This window comes from Scardinius erythrophthalmus, assembly GCF_964197995.2.
Source record: "Scardinius erythrophthalmus genome assembly, chromosome: 7".
NCBI classification, from domain to species: domain Eukaryota; kingdom Metazoa; phylum Chordata; class Actinopteri; order Cypriniformes; family Leuciscidae; genus Scardinius; species Scardinius erythrophthalmus.
Window position 1 is genome coordinate 36,569,302 of NC_138227.1, and position 17,749 is coordinate 36,587,050.

At 38.1% G+C, this 17,749-nt stretch overlaps 1 protein-coding gene across 1 annotated transcript in view; it reads left to right on the forward strand.

Annotated features, from left to right (window-relative positions):
- The window catches only part of LOC308693836 (uncharacterized protein), a 39,189-nt gene that overhangs the window by 1,858 nt on the left and 19,582 nt on the right, over positions 1-17,749 (forward strand). The window contains exons 4-10 of the mRNA XM_081370927.1: positions 1,844-1,911; positions 2,506-2,620; positions 2,791-2,859; positions 6,843-6,922; positions 11,677-11,862; positions 12,617-12,697; positions 17,176-17,253. Of these exons, the coding sequence (XP_081227053.1) occupies positions 1,844-1,911; positions 2,506-2,620; positions 2,791-2,859; positions 6,843-6,922; positions 11,677-11,862; positions 12,617-12,697; positions 17,176-17,253 (677 nt within the window). The remainder of the gene's footprint in view (positions 1-1,843; positions 1,912-2,505; positions 2,621-2,790; positions 2,860-6,842; positions 6,923-11,676; positions 11,863-12,616; positions 12,698-17,175; positions 17,254-17,749) is intronic.

Below are 17,749 nucleotides of genomic sequence, written 5' to 3' on the forward strand. Positions count from 1 at the left end.
ATGTATGAATTTCGTAGTTTAATCCAAGTCTCCTGAAGAGATACAGTCACTTTATTTGGGGTATAAAAACTAATTGCATCTTCTGATAAAAATGAGTGATTTAAAGTAAAATCCAGGTTTGTTGTGCTTGTTTGTAGGGCTGCACATTTTGGCCAAACGTTTGTGATTATATATCTTTAATAATAATAAAATAATGAATTAATCAAGATACATTTAATTGGTTGTTGTGCTTTAATCAAGCACGTTTGAATTTCTTTTAACCATGTTTTGATGTGATCTACATATGTGCATTGATGTTTATATGAGAATAAAAAGACTAAATGTACTCTGATCATCATTTAAAGTGTTTGTGTCTCTTCAGAAGACCTGAATTAAAGGGTAACTCTCGCCAAAATGCAACCTTGGGTCTTTTTGTTAATCTACTCCAGGGCGAACTGTCGTTTAAGAGCATAATTAGAATGGAAACGCCACTTTTAAGTTTGACCGTATTTTCGTTTTCGGTCAAATTGCCTTTTGAATGGGAGTACTTGGGGAACGACTATGATAGCATCAAAATCGCTATTTTTAAAACACTAAGAAGGCTCGACACAACATGAAACTTTGCTCGAAGTATCACCAGGGGCTCTACACATGAACTCGAGCATTGAGAACATTGTTTATGTACACAGAGTTTAATAAAAAGTGAGTTTGAACAACTCACTGTAACTGTGTCCGCCAGCATTTTGACAGTCAAAAATAGTCGATCTCCGAATGTGAATGAATGACAAAACAACAAATTATCCGTGAATTTATATGGAACTAAGCTTTAAGAGTTTTACTCTCCTCCCTGTTACGTTGCATTCGGAGATCGACTCCGAATGTTGCGCCGGAGGTTCATGCAAAGTTTCATGTTGTGTCGAGCCTTCTTAGTGTTTTAAAAATAGCGATTTTGATGCTATCATAGTCGTTCCCCTAGCACTCCCATTCAAAAGGCAATTTGACCGAAAACGAAAATACGGTCAAACTTAAAAGTGCCGTTTCCATTCTAATTATGATTTTAAATGAATAAGTTTGCCTCGGGTAGATTAACAAAAAGACCCTAGGTTGCATTTTGGAGAGAGTTACCCTTTAAATCGCTTGGTATTGGATTTCTAAATTCCATCCATTTAGCTTGGTATTGGATGGCATTTGGACGTCATGAACTTTTTTGAGGGCGTCAAAGGTTTTGTTTGTAATGGACTTTCAAAAGGAGACAGAAATCTTGATCATTTGTGTTTTGAAGATGAAGAAGTATAAGTCTTATGGGTTTGTCGTGACTCGTGACATGAGGGTGAGCTATGACATCCAAAGTCTAATATGGTTTTGATCCATGTGTGTAGATCATTGTCTACATCTGTAGAACCTGACCATGGACAGTGATTCACACTGCTCTACAGGAGTGGGATGAGAATAAATGATTTGTTTTAAAGCAGGGTTCCTCAAGTCCAGCCTGGGAAGAGCACCGCCCTGCAGAGTTCAGCTCCAACACTAATGAAGCTAGTTCTTCAGACAGAGATGGTCTTATTATTGGCTCTGTGGCTCTACCATTGGAGAAAGTGTAATGGCCAACTTGGATCACGTGCGCCTTGATAACCAATCACATTACATGGGCTGTATTTAAGTGTTTTATGCCCTTCCCTCTGTCTTATTCACTTATGTTTTACAAGCAGCTTTGCTTCAGAGTTGCTAGAAAATGACAGGTACAGGGTTTGAGCAAAACTCTTGGCCTTCTGGGACTGGATTTGAGGAAAACTTGAGTAGATAGAAATTCTCTTAGGCCTTTTGTTTATATTCTTTGTGTTTGTTTTTTTCTTCCTCTCTACAGTCAAATCAAGAACTGCACAACAAGCCAAAATGAAATGGATTGTGAATATTGTATTTTACATTTCTCAGGTGAGTTAGGAGCATTTTTAATTTGCGTATTAACCCCATGAAGCCTACCGTATCATGTTTAATATGCAAATTTCAACCTGATCAAAACTTCGCTGATAAACCTGCTGTACACAATGTATAAGTAAAAGGCAGTTTAGTACAATTGTAAAAGCGTCCACCTTCAGACCGTGCCTATTTTTGCTATGAAAACTTTCCAGGTTTTTTTCTGTACTGGTAAACACAATAATAATTTTTATATTGTTAGCAATATTTCTAGATGAACACTTTCTGGACTGACGCAACTTAGCCGTACATCATGTTTTAGAAAAATCGTGTAGAATGACAATTGATATTTATTATTTATATGCATTTTATGTTAGTAGTCTTCAATACCGTTAGAAAGATCTCATAGAAGATACTCAATTAATTAATATGCAAACATTTTTAGATTTTGTCAAAGGTTGAATGAATTCTTCCATTTCAAGAAATTCATTTTTTTCTGACTATTATTTCATATGTCAGGCTTTACAGTGTTAATATGATGTATCTGCATGCATCACTTGTGCATTTCTCTCATAATGGCGTGTTGTTCTGTTTTCTACTGTCTGTTGTTAGGCGGCCGTCATGATCTCACTCATATTGAAGTATTACGCAGATCCGGTCACAGTTGTGCCCAGTAAATGGATTGCTCCGCTGGAGAGACTAGTAGCCTTTCCTTCTGGAGTTGCAGGTATGTCCCAGTCACCCAGTTTGATGGGATAGTGGGATGAATTGATTTAAAAAGTCTTTAACAAAGTGACATCTAAATATATTCATGATTTACATGCCATCTGGATCAAATAAATCTAATCGCATGGAGTTTAGAGTGTTAAAGTGTTTTTGTTTTGTGATTTATCTCAGGTGGTGTTGGAATCACATGCTGGCTAGTTGTCTGCAACAAAGTGGTGGCCATTGTTCTACATGCTATCAGTTAAACTAAGACCTCTGGCCTTATTTCTTTTAATAAAAAAAAAATAAAAAATGCCATTCACTGTTCCGTTAAACAGTTCAAGTCTGTGGTAAATTTACAAGTTCTTGTTTAATGACATTTAAACTGTTTTTATTTGCATTTAGTAAGAAAATGCTGACATGTGAACATTCCTAACAAACAGCAAAACACTGGTTTAAGCTTTATGAAATAAGTTGATACCATCAAAAGATTGTTTATTTATTACTTGTACCATAATTGTATATTTGGGCTTGCTTTGGTGTTACAGTTTTTTTTTGTCAGTGTTACAAATCTATTTATTGATTGTATTTCCAAAAAATGTCCATGTATTAATAAATGTGAAAATGAGGTATGTGAGTTTTATTGCTTCAGTTGCTTTTATAGTGACAAGAAAATGTTTAGGAACCCGTTGAATATAACTGGATTTCTGCATTGATTACTCATAAAATTTGGTCTGTTCTGGCTAAACTAATAACACACAAACAATTGTACTTTTTACAGTTTTATTGGATATACAGGGTGGGCCATTTATATGGATACACCGTAATAACATGGGAATGGTTGGTGATATTAAAGTCCTGTTTGTGGCACATTAGTATATGTCATGGTCACCACCCATCTTGAGGAGTTTGCCCCCTCACATATACTAATGTGCCACAAACGGGACTTTAATATCACCAACCATTCCCATGTTATTACGGTGTATCCATATAAATGGCCCACCCTGTACATTTACAGTGCAGGGTGAAAAAATAATTAATTTATTTCTTCTCGATCCCCCTTTAGCAGAGAAAGCATTCTTTAGTTGGTTTTCTTGTGTGATTTGGGTCTAAAAAAGAGTTTTTAACAGTAAAAATTGTCCACAGAACATTTTGCTAGAAGCACATCCAGATGATCTCGGACATGCTTCAATGTTTTAGTTTTTGGCAGCAGTGATTTCCTCCGTGTTATTCATTCACGAACACTGTTCTTGTTCAGTGTTTTTCCTTAGTTTTTTTAGACTTTCACAGTTTGTAGAGTTTTCAGGAGGTCCTTGGGTCTCCCCTGTTTCATTAATTAATTCATGAACACCTTTAGCAATAACTTTGCAGCCTTTTCAAGTTTTGTGCATCTCTGTAATGTGTTTTTAAGCTTTTGGGATTGAGGCTTTTTGAGAAGAACAGATTTGTCAGTCTCTGTTTGGCACCTGTGCAACTCATACTTCCAGTCTCGCCTGGAACTGAATGTGCAGTAGCTGTTATTTAGATCCTGCTGTGCCTTGTTCTAGTTTTGTGTCACTGATGCTCAAAATGTCAACGAATAGCATTAACCAAACACATTCAGAAAATGAAGAATAAAATTTTTTTTTGAACCATGTTTTTTTTAAGAATGAAAAAATGCACATTATTTGTGCACACAAGGACATTATGCGGACACAGGTTTGAGTCTGGGCTGCCTTGTAGCATTCCCGTATCCCGTTGTCATATCTTCAGTTATGTCTCCATGTCTCAAGCCTTCACTGGTCTGTCTAATAAAAAGAAAAACAAGAAAGCACAGTGTCATTAAATGTTGATAATATTCAAAGACCTTCTTTGGAATAATGTGTACTGATGAAGACCAAGAACATGCATTAAGAAAGTAAATAGGTTCCATTTTGTGAAATGGGCATCTTATTTTATCCACTGGGAACTGATTGGATCATGAAAAGAGGGCATTACACAAATATGCAAGAATGCAGGCAAACCAAATGCAAGTTTGATAAAATAATGCTTCAATAACTGTTTGTGAGGTCTTAGACATCAGCATCAGGAAGAGCAAGTGAACACGCAATAGATGAACTAAGAATAAACGATACTTATTCAGCATTTATTAATATTAATTTCAACATTTACTAATACATTATTAAAATCAAAGGTTGTATTTGTTAACATTAGTTAATGCAGCGTGAACTGACATGAACAAACAATCAACAGCTTTATTAACTAACATTAACAAAGATTAATAAATACAGTAACAAATGTATTGCTCACTGTCAGTTCATGTTAGTAAATACATTAACTAATGTTAACTTATGAACCTTATTGTAAAGTGTTGCCGAAGTTAAATGCACCAATGAATCAATCACAATAAGACCAGGAATATGCATTAGGCTAAGTGAAAAAAGGTCAATATTGTTGACTTCAACAAAAGTAATTTAGTTAATTTGATGATGTTTTATGTGTTTAAGTGTTTAGCGATGTTGTGTAGAGCAAGAAGAGGAAAGGTCCAAGCACCGAACCCTGAGGAACCCCAGTGGTTAGTCTAAACTTACTCAAAAATAATTCTACTTTTGAGAGTAATTTAAACCTAACTTTTGAAATACTTGACCCTGAGGAATAAATATTGAATTGTGCATCCCTGCAGGTCTCATCCAATAGCATTTTTTAATGGGAAAAAACATTACAGAAAGATAACTCGTCTTTTATGCACTTTTCTTACTATTTGTTTTTAATTTTCTAACATTATTTAATGTGACACTTTATTTAACTTCAGTGATTGATATAACATAAGCAGCTTTATGGTGCACATTAAAAGATGATGCATAAATGTACATTTACACTATATTTAATTACTTGATTAACATTAGATACATATCTATTTTACACCAGCAGTTGCTGGTAAATCTGCATTGTTCATCCTTTTGATCTTTTATGAAAAAAATCACAAAAACTGAACCTTTCATTGAAGTGTGTGTGTGTGTGTGGGGGGGGGGGTCAAATTATGAAATAACTGTTTTTCTCCAAAACACGTTGGCCACAATTATTGGCACCCTTTTATGAAATACTTTGTGCAACCTCCTTTTGCCAAGATAAGAGCTCTGAGTCTTCTCCTATAATGCCTGATGAGTTTAGAGAACACCTGACCATTCATTCCTCCATACAGAATCTCTCCAGATCCTTCAGATTCCCAGCTGTAGATCATTTGCAAATAATTGCTTATTATTATAAAAGTTGTATATCTTATATAGTAACGGTTACAGCTTCTGTCATTTATTATGGTTATTTTAATTTATGATTTTAACCAACCTTGCAACATAATGGACCAATACAGCTCTTAAATGAACATTTGCACATAATTTTGTGTAGCCTATGCATGATAATATTTTTGTGTGGGCACAAGATATACTTCTGTTTGCCTATACAAGAAACTTTCGTATGTGTTAGGGGCAGAGGGAGAGTGACAGGATATGCAATATATTTTTTTTTTAATGCAAAACTTGCTATCATGATATTGTCCCAGCAAATATTTGCTTAACTTTTGGCTATGGATGTTTTCTGGGGAGTTGTTAGCTGAGTTTTGTTAGGGTGTCCTGGGTCATTGTAGAAGAGCATTGCTAGTTTCCTGTTGTCCAGAGTCAAAAGCACCCATCCTCAAGCCTCTGTGATGTTCTGATCCCGCACGACAGAGCCCAGGACAAAACTTTAATGGGTGGGGTCTCTTTACCCATATAGCCAAAACTTTACAAGACTGCATGGGACCCTCTCATCACAGGGCACGGGACCACATTCCCACTTGTTTCCCTCAACAGTGGTAACTTCCAGTTTGAATTTGTAATTATGAAAATGATTTACAGTGATGATTAGCAGTATTTACCAAACTACTGACCCTAAATAGCACCCACTCGCAGCCTCAGTTGCAGTCAACCACAAAACATGAAGGTAAAATTCACAACACTTTTTGTGTTGTTGTCAATGCAAATTGCACGTTTCTTGAGAAACAGCATCTCTGGCCATATATGCAGGTCGTTACACTAACTTTAGCAGCTCCTGATGTGGACAGACAGCTGAAATCGCCAATCACTCAGACAGCACTGGGACAAACCGGGACAAACGCGCCAATGATGCTCTGCGGACAGAAATAGACACCAGAGTCCAGAAACTGAGACTGAAGCGCGGTGTATGTGCTTTCTAGCCGAAGGGGGGAGGATATCTGTCTCTTTAAACACTTTTCCCTGATCATCTAACCTCGCACTTCTACAAAATGGTCATTAAAGTCTTCCTGGCATCCTCCTCGGGATCGACGGCGGTAAGAAACCGGACAGCAAGTGTGTTATTGTTCAGTCATTCAACAGGTCGATGAGCCGAAGCGCTTTGAGTTCGTTTGAGTTTAATGCAGATTGCGGAATGAATCAATCGATAGTCCAAAAGCGTATTTGCAATAATTAGCGCATGTATTTTAAAGCCTAAACAAAGTTTGGACTCAAGCTTGTTTAAATAATCCTGAGTGACCTAATGACCGATGCAGCTCCGCCAGTTTCCTTAAATATCTCTGAGATCACATTCCAGAAAGCAGCATGCTGATCCTTTAAACATGAAACTTCCAGAACTGATTTGAGTTACTCAGCAGGACGTGTTTATTTATTGATTTATTATTTATTTAACTTTTTTACTAACAAAAAAATGTAAGGTAGGCTACTTTACTCTCATGTTTTAACTTGTTAGGGTTTACAATCTCCCCCTGAACCGTGTAAATTAGCGTCCATGTCTAATGAGGGAGTGTTGTTACAAATACAAGCTAGCCTAATGTTCAAGTCCTCCTGGGAAGTTGGTATTTACGAGGTGGGAAGTCGTGCTTACGACGACAGGTGTGTTTATAGTCACTTTCGTCGGAGTAAGATGGCGGTGTACTTTCTCTTCATTAATTACACAAAAATGCAGCAAGGTTTTTAAACTCTACTTCTAGAAAATGAAGAACAATGTGCATCTGGTGTGTTTTGCTTGTGTTATGTTTTTTAATTAATTTATGAACTGTATACTTGTTACATATTATATTGTTATTATAATGCTGTTATATTGTGTAGGCAATTAGCTTACTTCGCTGTAATTAGAAAAGCCTGACCCTTTAAGGTGCTGTTTGTAATTTTTTGACTGTAGGCTTAAAAGCATAAAGCATAAAAATACCATCATATTTTGCAGATGTTTAGGAAATATGCTAAGGTCACTTAATCGTTTCTCTGAAAAACAATGCTGCAGTCAGTTATTTTACTTTGAAATGTGTATTTCGTGTCGAAATATATGTTTTTGTTTTGGTCTGTGCAATACTGCAGGTTGCCAATTTACCCAATAGTCTTTCGCCACCACAGGTTGCCAGTTGGCGGAAAACATTGTAGCCTAGCCATGGAAGCCAGCAAACAAACTGGGTCAGAGATCACAGATTCTACCTGACCTAAAAAGTCTCCGCACCCATCTAAAAATATCTATGGATGGGAGCATATTAAAACACGATATTAACTCATCATAAATCAATAAATCAACTCATCAACTTATAGTGTGTAAGTCTCCTTGGCTTTCATTGTCAATTGCGCTTGTTCCTGTTGCGTGTCCTCGATCTGGCAACCAGCATGAGTGTCGAGTCTGATGAAGAGGGGGCGAAGGAAAGAATTCTCTCCAATATTTGGAATTTGGACTGCAGTACCCATTTCAACCACTAGCTGTCAATCTTACATACTGCACCTTTAAAGGTACAATATGTAAGAATTTTGTATCAAAATATCCCAAAACCACTTGCACAGTGTTATATATTTCTTTCAATTGTGTTCACATTATCCTAAATGTTTCCAAGAATTTGTAAATTCAGAGAAATTCACAATTTTAAATAGTGCATGTCCCTGTCACTTGTCGCCTGTCAATGACGTAATATCCGCGTTATCCCTGGTTTCCTCTTGTACTGCCATAGTAACCATGGCGACCGACATGGACAACTGTGTAGTGCGTTACATCTAGCGGCAGGCTGTGGTTGTTTCGTTCAAACATTATGGACCATGGAAAGCAGACTTTGGGACAAAAGGAGACATAAAACGAGGATCAATATCGGTGTGGCGTTTTCGAGATGCCGAGAGCTCCACGTCCGCGACAAACTTCGACTTGAATGTACAAAGACGCTGCTCTTGCATGTACTTTATTAGACAGGTGAGCAAATGTACATAAAACGAATCAATGTTATATAGCTCAACATGATGAAAGAATTAGAATATGATCAGTATGTTATTCTAATGTTGATCTAGCTTACTGCTAGTCTCATATAGCTAACAGACTAACACATAGAATAACATTATAACTTTCAACACACTCAAATGCAGTTTAGTATGATAGTGTAACGTTACATCAAGTGAAACAGCGCTGCGTTACCTCACAAGTTTAATTCGTCAAATAAACTGACCTGTATGAGTAGTAATTCAGCACTTGTGTGTAGTTCAGTAGAATAAATGTCCTCATTCCTTTATATCCGCAGGACTCACGTGTGTTTGCGCTGATATATGTCTCTCATTAGCAGTCGCGCCCTGCTTCATACCACAGTCGTGTTAAAAACATAAATGTATTCACTCATCCATCCATAATTATTATTAGATCCATCGTCATGACTACAAGTTCCATGATTCCGCTTATCACTGCGTCATCAATCTACGCCTTTATTATTGTAAGAGGTTAGCGACCCCTAGCAGCAAAAGAAATTACATATTGTAGCTTTAAATATTGTGGTATTCCGCCATCTTGTTCACTGACACGTCCCCAACTCGTATAGATCGGGGCTTAAAGAAAATCCTGAGATTCATCTCGTATTTATGACACTGTGGTGGCGTTCATGTGCGTTCAACTCGTAAATACGATCTTAACAACCTGACTTGAACGCACCATAATACATTGTTGTAACACACCTAGAAAACACCAGCTAAATTTTGCATTTGTGGTCATCATTCAAAATAAATAGGGAAGACCGATAACAATTTTTGCTTTTTTTTCAAAATATTGATTGATTGCATGAACTGCTTGTCTTGACAGTTAGTCATCTAATTATTTTCTTTAAGACAGGTAAAAACTTTTTTTTTAAGTTGCCAGGTCTGCGTAACAAAACTATCCCAATGGCCAATTAAAAATAGCTCAAAAATATTAGTGACCATATCCCATATATCAAAACTCATAATGCCATTCCCATAGCTAAAATGCATATTTTACAGTCACTGTTATGCAAATTGAAAATATATCTTGATCATAAACACAACTCAAAAGCTCCATACCACTGGCCGTTCTAACATCTGGCACAGTTTTATCATTGGTAGAATATAAAATATTTTAATTCAAGCATTTCAGTCAAATATAATTAATGCAATATGTCAAGCCTTTAACCAGCGTCGGGGGGGGGGGGGGGGGAGTGGGGGGGGGGGGTGTATCATCGTGTGGCTACAGTTTAAAGTATAGCCCAATTACCTTCGGAAAACCTGTGGACTTGGCAGCCCTGCATAAATATGTAGATTGGTCAAATTCGATTGTATTCGAAAATTAAGACTGATTTCAATGTCTAACTGCTAGTTGGTCTGGCTTGTTCATAAGACACAGTCTTTACATAGTGTGTTTTTGTAACTGGCCCCAGATATTGATATTTTTGCACATATTTTTTTTTTCTCATGACGTGTCTTTATCTGTTTACTAACATTATAAATTTCAAAAACCTAAATAGGAATTTAATCCATATTTTGCAGTAATAAACTCCCTACAGTTTAGACTTAAAAATAAATAAATAAAAGAGGTAAAAAAAACCCCACATACATTTGTTTAAGCATAATGTGTTTCACCCATCCCCTAAAAAGTGTTACAGGTCCATGCATTTTAATTGAGTAAACAAATTGGAAACAAATATACAACAAACACATAAAACATAAGGTAAATACTCTGAAAATACAGTATAACGTGTGTGTGTGTGTGTGTGTGTTGGTCACTCTGACAATGGGGGTTTTGTAAAACAGGTCGCGTCACTTCCGGTTCAAGTCTTTTGTATGTGCTTTGTTAAAGTCCTCCTGTAGTCAATAATTTTATCCCTTAAATCTCATCTTTGATCACCAAAATGACATATTTTAAAGTTTTTTCTTTGAATTTTTTTGCTAAAAATAGCTTGAAGTAACTCGTAGTGAAGTAATATGCAAATGAGCCCCGCCTCCACTCACTCACTCCAGCTCAGAGAGCCACTGGTTGACGATCACACGTTGATCTGATTGGTTACAAGGTAGTTTGTGACGTCAGAAACACCAGCGATTTCAAACCGTGTTTTTGAGACTGTCTTTGATTCACTGCAGTTTTAAGGAGAAAATACTCAGCAATGGCGATGACTTATGAATTTGCACATGGTTTGTCCTAAAGCACATTAAAACACCACATAGAGATATAAACAACATTAAAAGCTTGATTTTCATCACTGGGGGACTTAAAATAAAATCCGTTTTAGATACCTTCAAAGGAGCGAGCAAAGATGAGCTAAACCGATGTCCATCACATATGCAGATTGGTATACATTTTTTTTCTTCTTCTTCTCACTAATATTTTAATATTTAAACTGAATAAAAAACTAATAATTACAAGAAATAGATAGGTTAGCTGATTACCTTATAAGTCCATAGGTATCGCCATCAGTTCGTCCTGTCATAACACTTTATTAACACTTTCTCTGACAAGCGGATGCAATGAGACCAGTTTTCCTGTTTTCATGTGACGTTCGGCATAAAGCCTATTTTGGCAAATGCCAGCCTATAGCCTACAAATTATAATCCTTAATTCTGAAAACTTTTCTGTGTTTTTTAAAATGTATTATGGTTTATGTCAAAGAAACATTTTTATCATCTGACATCATTACTATATTTACATTTCAAATGCATTATCTACTACAGTTTACAATGACCTACTGTCTGGAATGTGTGATGTATATGTTTTGCATTTGGAAGAATTTTAATGTTTTGTTTTTTTCTAAGTGTCTTGGGATTCATCAATAATCTGTTATTACTAATACCACAGATCAAAAAGAAACAACAAGATGTTGTCGGGTTTCTTGAGGCACTTAAAATCGATTACGCACAGCTTGACATTGCTTCAAATGAGGACAATCGGCTGTGGATGAGGGAAAATGTCCCTGGAGAAAAGAAGCCCACCAGTGGAATTCCTCTTCCTCCACAGATTTTCAATGAGGAGATGTATTGTGGGGTAAGAACCTGCTACAACAGAGGCTCCTATAAAACTGCCCTTCTAAAAGTTTACAATTTGGGTCAAGCCTAATGAGTAAACATTTTCACAAGTCGTTTATCCAGGTTAAGAGATGTAAAATCCACTTTATAAGACAGGCAGCAGAAACCCCCCAAAAACGTATTCAAAAGAACTGTACAGTTAGTAGTCCTAAAACTTGGAAGAAATTTACCATATACAAACCATGGGTTCCATTGGGAATTTCCTAAGGGGCTGTAAAATTGTTCAAGCTTTTTTGAGTAAAATAATGTCTGTGGTTAACAGTATTATAAATTCCATTATAAATTAAACTCAGATTTTAATTCTGTTTGCTGTTTTTTATTTTTTAAGTGTAATTGTTTGCAGTTTATGTAGGGAACAAAATGTGATCTTTGAGGACCTTAATGAATTCATATGAATGAATTCACCAAAATGTAATGAATCGCAGTGAGATTGCGTTGGAATAATGACTCAAAATTGTTATCCATTATCCTCTAAAAGTTATTGTACGGCTTTATGATATTTTAAATCAAGTGCAGAAGTCATATGGACAACTTACTTAGACTACGTTCATTTTATGGTACTTTTATGGTACGTTTAGCAGATGCAGTCCCCATCCACTAATGTTTTATAGAAGAAAACTCTCTGCTTGAGCGAATTCCATCAGAAATTACACATTAATTGCTAGATTATTTGCTTTAAAAAACTAATGATGGTTTCCTATCCTAAATTGCAGGACTACGACACATTCTTTGATGCCAAAGAGGACAACACAGTCTATGAATTTTTGGGTCTGACACCTCCACCAGGATCTAAGGTTGTTGTTTTTTTTTGTTTCTTTCTGTGTGCTTCCTTTTCTTGAATGATAGAAAACCATCTCAATTTTTACAGCACCGACAGACAGCATCAGACACTTTGTCGGGTTTTGTTGAATCCGTGTGTTGGCTCTCATTGTTGCTGATTGAACATGGTGAACTGCCGGATTTCGGGCTTGAAATTACTGAGAAATGACATACTGTAAACTGGTGGCTGACTTGGTCTTTAGACTGCAATATCTTAAAGTGATACCAGTAAAAAGGGATAGTTCACCCAAAAAGAAAAATTCTGTCATTATTACTCACCCTCATGTTGTTCCAAACCCGTGAGACTTGCGTTCACCTTCGTAACACAAATATATTTTTGATGAAATCTGAGTCAAGTCAAGTCACCTTTATTTATATAGCGCTTTTTACAATACAGATTGTATCAAAGCAGCTTCACAGTGAAATAATACAACAAAGTTTGTTTTTATAAGAAAATTGCGTCATCGTCCACCTTAAGTAAGGCAGATCAGTAATATTGTTGAATATTAAATGTCCCCAACTAAGCAAGCCAAAAGCCACGGCGACAGTGGCAAGGAACCAAAACTCCATCAGGTGACAGAATAGAGAAAAAAACCTTTGGAGAACCCAGGCTCAGTCGGGGGCCAGTTCTCCTCTGGCCAACGAGTGAACAGTGTATGATTATGATTCAGGCAGCATTACAGGTCAGAAGTCAGATTGGATCAGAACATTCAGAAAATTTTATACAGTTCCACCTGGTTGGAAGTCAGAGTCATCATGCCGGTATGAAGACGAGTTTGTTGAGGATCATGCAACTAATGCCATGCTTCCTAATGATATCTCCAAAGGGGGTAGCATGTACAAGGTGAACAGCAACGGCCCTAGTACTGAGCCTTGTGGTACTCCATACTGATCTTGTGATCGTTATGACATCTCTTCATTTACTGCTACAAACTGATAACGGTCAGATAAGTATGATTTGAGCCATGCTAGTGCAATTACACTAATGCCAACATAGAGAGCTCCCTGTCCCTCCGTTGAAAGCTACACAACTACCACTTTGACCCTTAAAAAAGTTCATAAAGAGATCATAAAACTAATCCAGTGAATTTGAGCGGTTTATTCCAAATGTTCTGAAGAGATTGAATTTAGGCTTTTATTCACATATAAACATTCATCAACTCACACATCAGTTGTGGTAAACAGAAGCTCAAGCATGTGTGAGAACCAACGAGGTTTATTCTCGTGTTACGCAGCACGTTTGAGCTTCTGCAAGAACCAATGAGGTCCATTCTCGTGTTACACAGCACGTTTGAGCTTCTGCAAGAACCAATGAGGTTCATTCTCGTGTTACACAGCACGTTTGAGCTTCAGCAAGAACCAATGAGGTTCATTCTCGTGTCACACAGCACGTTTGAGCTTCAGCAAGAGCCAATGAGGTTCATTCTCGTGTTACGCAGCACGTTTGAGCTTCAGCAAGAACCAATGAGGTTCATTCTCGTGTCACACAGCACGTTTGAGCTTCTGCAAGAACCAATGAGGTCCATTCTCGTGTTACGCAGCACGTTTGAGCTTCAGCAAGAACCAATGAGGTTCATTCTCGTGTCACACAGCACGTTTGAGCTTCAGCAAGAGCCAATGAGGTTCATTCTCGTGTCACACAGCACGTTTGAGCTTCAGCAAGAGCCAATGAGGTTCATTCTCGTGTCACACAGCACGTTTGAGCTTCAGCAAGAACCAATGAGGTTCATTCTCGTGTTACACAGCACGTTTGAGCTTCTGCAAGAACCAATGAGGTTCATTCTCGTGTTACACAGCACGTTTGAGCTTCAGCAAGAACCAATGAGGTTCATTCTCGTGTCACACAGCACGTTTGAGCTTCAGCAAGAGCCAATGAGGTTCATTCTCGTGTTACGCAGCACGTTTGAGCTTCTGCAAGAACCAATGAGGTTCATTCTCGTGTCACACAGCACGTTTGAGCTTCTGCAAGAACCAATGAGGTCCATTCTCGTGTTACGCAGCACGTTTGAGCTTCTGCAAGAACAAATGAGGTTCATTCTCGTGTTACGCAGCACGTTTGAGCTTCTGCAAGAACCAATGAGGTCCATTCTCGTGTTACGCAGTACGTATGAGCTTCAGCAAGAGCCAATGAGGTTCATTCTTGTGTTACGCAGCACGTATGAGCTTCAGCAAGAACCAATGAGGTCCATTCTCGTGTTACGCAGCACGTTTGAGCTTCTGCAAGAACAAATGAGGTTCATTCTCGTGTTACGCAGCACGTTTGAGCTTCTGCAAGAACCAATGAGGTCCATTCTCGTGTTACGCAGCACGTTTGAGCTTCTGCAAGAACCAATGAGGTTCATTCTTGTGTTACGCAGCACGTATGAGCTTCAGCAAGAGCCAATGAGGTTCATTCTTGTGTTACGCAGCACGTATGAGCTTCAGCAAGAGCCAATGAGGTTCATTCTTGTGTTACGCAGCACGTATGAGCTTCAGCAAGAGCCAATGAGGTTCATTCTCGTGTTACGCAGCACGTTTGAGCTTCAGCAAGAACCAATGAGGTTCATTCTCGTGTTACGCAGTACGTTTGAGCTTCAGCAAGAGCCAATGAGGTTCATTCTCGTGTTACGCAGCACGTTTGAGCTTCTGCAAGAGCCAATGTGGTTCATTCTCGTGTTACGCAGCACGTTTGAGCTTCTGCAAGAGCCAATGAGGTTCATTCTCGTGTTACGCAGCACGTATGAGCTTCAGCAAGAGCCAATGAGGTTCATTCTTGTGTTACGCAGCACGTATGAGCTTCAGCAAGAGCCAATGAGGTTCATTCTCGTGTTACGCAGTACGTTTGAGCTTCAGCAAGAGCCAATGAGGTTCATTCTCGTGTTACGCAGCACGTTTGAGCTTCAGCAAGAGCCAATGAGGTTCATTCTCGTGTTACGCAGTACGTTTGAGCTTCAGCAAGAGCCAATGAGGTTCATTCTCGTGTTACGCAGCACGTATGAGCTTCAGCAAGAGCCAATGAGGTTCATTCTCGTGTTACGCAGCACGTTTGAGCTTCAGCAAGAACCAATGAGGTTCATTCTCGTGTTACGCAGTACGTTTGAGCTTCAGCAAGAGCCAATGAGGTTCATTCTCGTGTTACGCAGCACGTTTGAGCTTCTGCAAGAACAAATGAGGTTCGTTCTCGTGTTACGCAGCACGTTTGAGCTTCTGCAAGAGCCAATGAGGTTCATTCTCGTGTTACACAGCACGTTTGAGCTTCTGCAAGAACCAATGAGGTCCATTCTCGTGTTACGCAGCACGTATGAGCTTCAGCAAGAGCCAATGAGGTTCATTCTCGTGTTACGCAGCACGTTTGAGCTTCAGCAAGAGCCAATGAGGTTCATTCTCGTGTTACGCAGCACGTTTGAGCTTCTGCAAGAACAAATGAGGTTTGTTCTCGTGTTACGCAGCACGTTTGAGCTTCAGCAAGAGCCAATGAGGTTCATTCTCATGTTACACAGCACGTTTGAGCTTCTGCAAGAACAAATGAGGTTCGTTCTCGTGTTACGCAGCACGTTTGAGCTTCTGCAAGAGCCAATGAGGTTCATTCTCGTGTTACACAGCACGTTTGAGCTTCAGCAAGAGCCAATGAGGTTCGTTCTCGTGTTATGCAGCACTTTTGAGCTTCTGCAAGAACCAATGAGGTCCATTCTTGTGTTACGAAGTTTTACGCAACAACCTGAACTTTTTGAAGCGTCAAAGTGGTAGTTGCTTTCCTGGAGGGAAAAGGGTCTATGGAGGGACAGAAAGCTTTCAGATTTAATAGAAAAGATCTTCATTTGTGTTCCAAAGATGAAGGAAAGTCTTACGGGTTTGGAACGACATGAGGGAGAGTAAATAATGACATAATTTTTGGGTGAACTAACCCTTTAACACTATAGGCCAAATAACAACCAAATCTTTTTTCACTTGTTCCCAGTCATGTACACTATCTGCCAACTACCCAAACATCGCTTTGGTACCGTTTTAGGCCTCAACTATTTTCAGATGTTTGAATGACTTTATTAAAAGTTTTAGTAATGCAGAATACAGAAAGAGAGACAAAAGAGAAAGATATTTGAGACAGTATTCGCCCAGCAATAGTACACTCAAATCGAATATTTTTCCTTTATCCACCTTAATGTCCCTCAAAACATCTAGCTTGATACATAGAAATTCTCATTAAAAATCGAATCAAATCTCTTGAAATGCAACAGCCAGTAAAGATATCCCAGGCTCCTTGGCATCCCCTGAATCAAGCACAACAATTACCAGACAAGTCTTTGGTGGTGGATGGATAACCATCTGTAGAATTACATTTAATCATGAAAGTGTGTTATCACTGTAGAATTCTGTCTTCTTCCTCTCTTTTTTTAGCAACTTTGGTGAATTTTCCCTTGCTGACAGTGACTGAATTGATTCTCCAGTTCTTTAATAAAAATCTCTCTTGGTGCAGGAGGCACAACAAGCTGAACAATCACAAAAGCTTCATAATGGATCTGGCACAGAGGAACATCTTGGTGATGACACAACAGTAATACCCAATTGAATTTCTTTCAGTCTTTGTTTTGTATATATTTAACCGAAATTCACTTCCCGTGCATTTCCAGACACGTCTTTATTGTATGCCCTTCGTCTGCTTTGTGATTCTGCTAAGTTTTTGTTCACCAGTCTATCACAACCTACACTCTCAGAAAAAAGACACTTTGTACTCTATTTACCCCTAAAGGGTGCATATTAGTACCTTAAAGGTACATATTAGTACCTAAATTGTACATATTAGTGCCTAGATGGTATATATTAGAACCTTTTGAAAGGGTACCATACCAGTGACAACGTTTGTACTATTTTTTTTTCTGAGAGTGTAACTTAACACCATGTTCGGATAAGTATACTACTCATACTACTTCAGCAGTATGTAGACTGTTCAGAGTACATGTGCTAGAAATTTCTGCATGGCTAACATTTGCGAATTTGTTTAGTGTATTGACCCTTTTTTTACATTTCCGGGGTTCTTAGAAGCGGCAGTC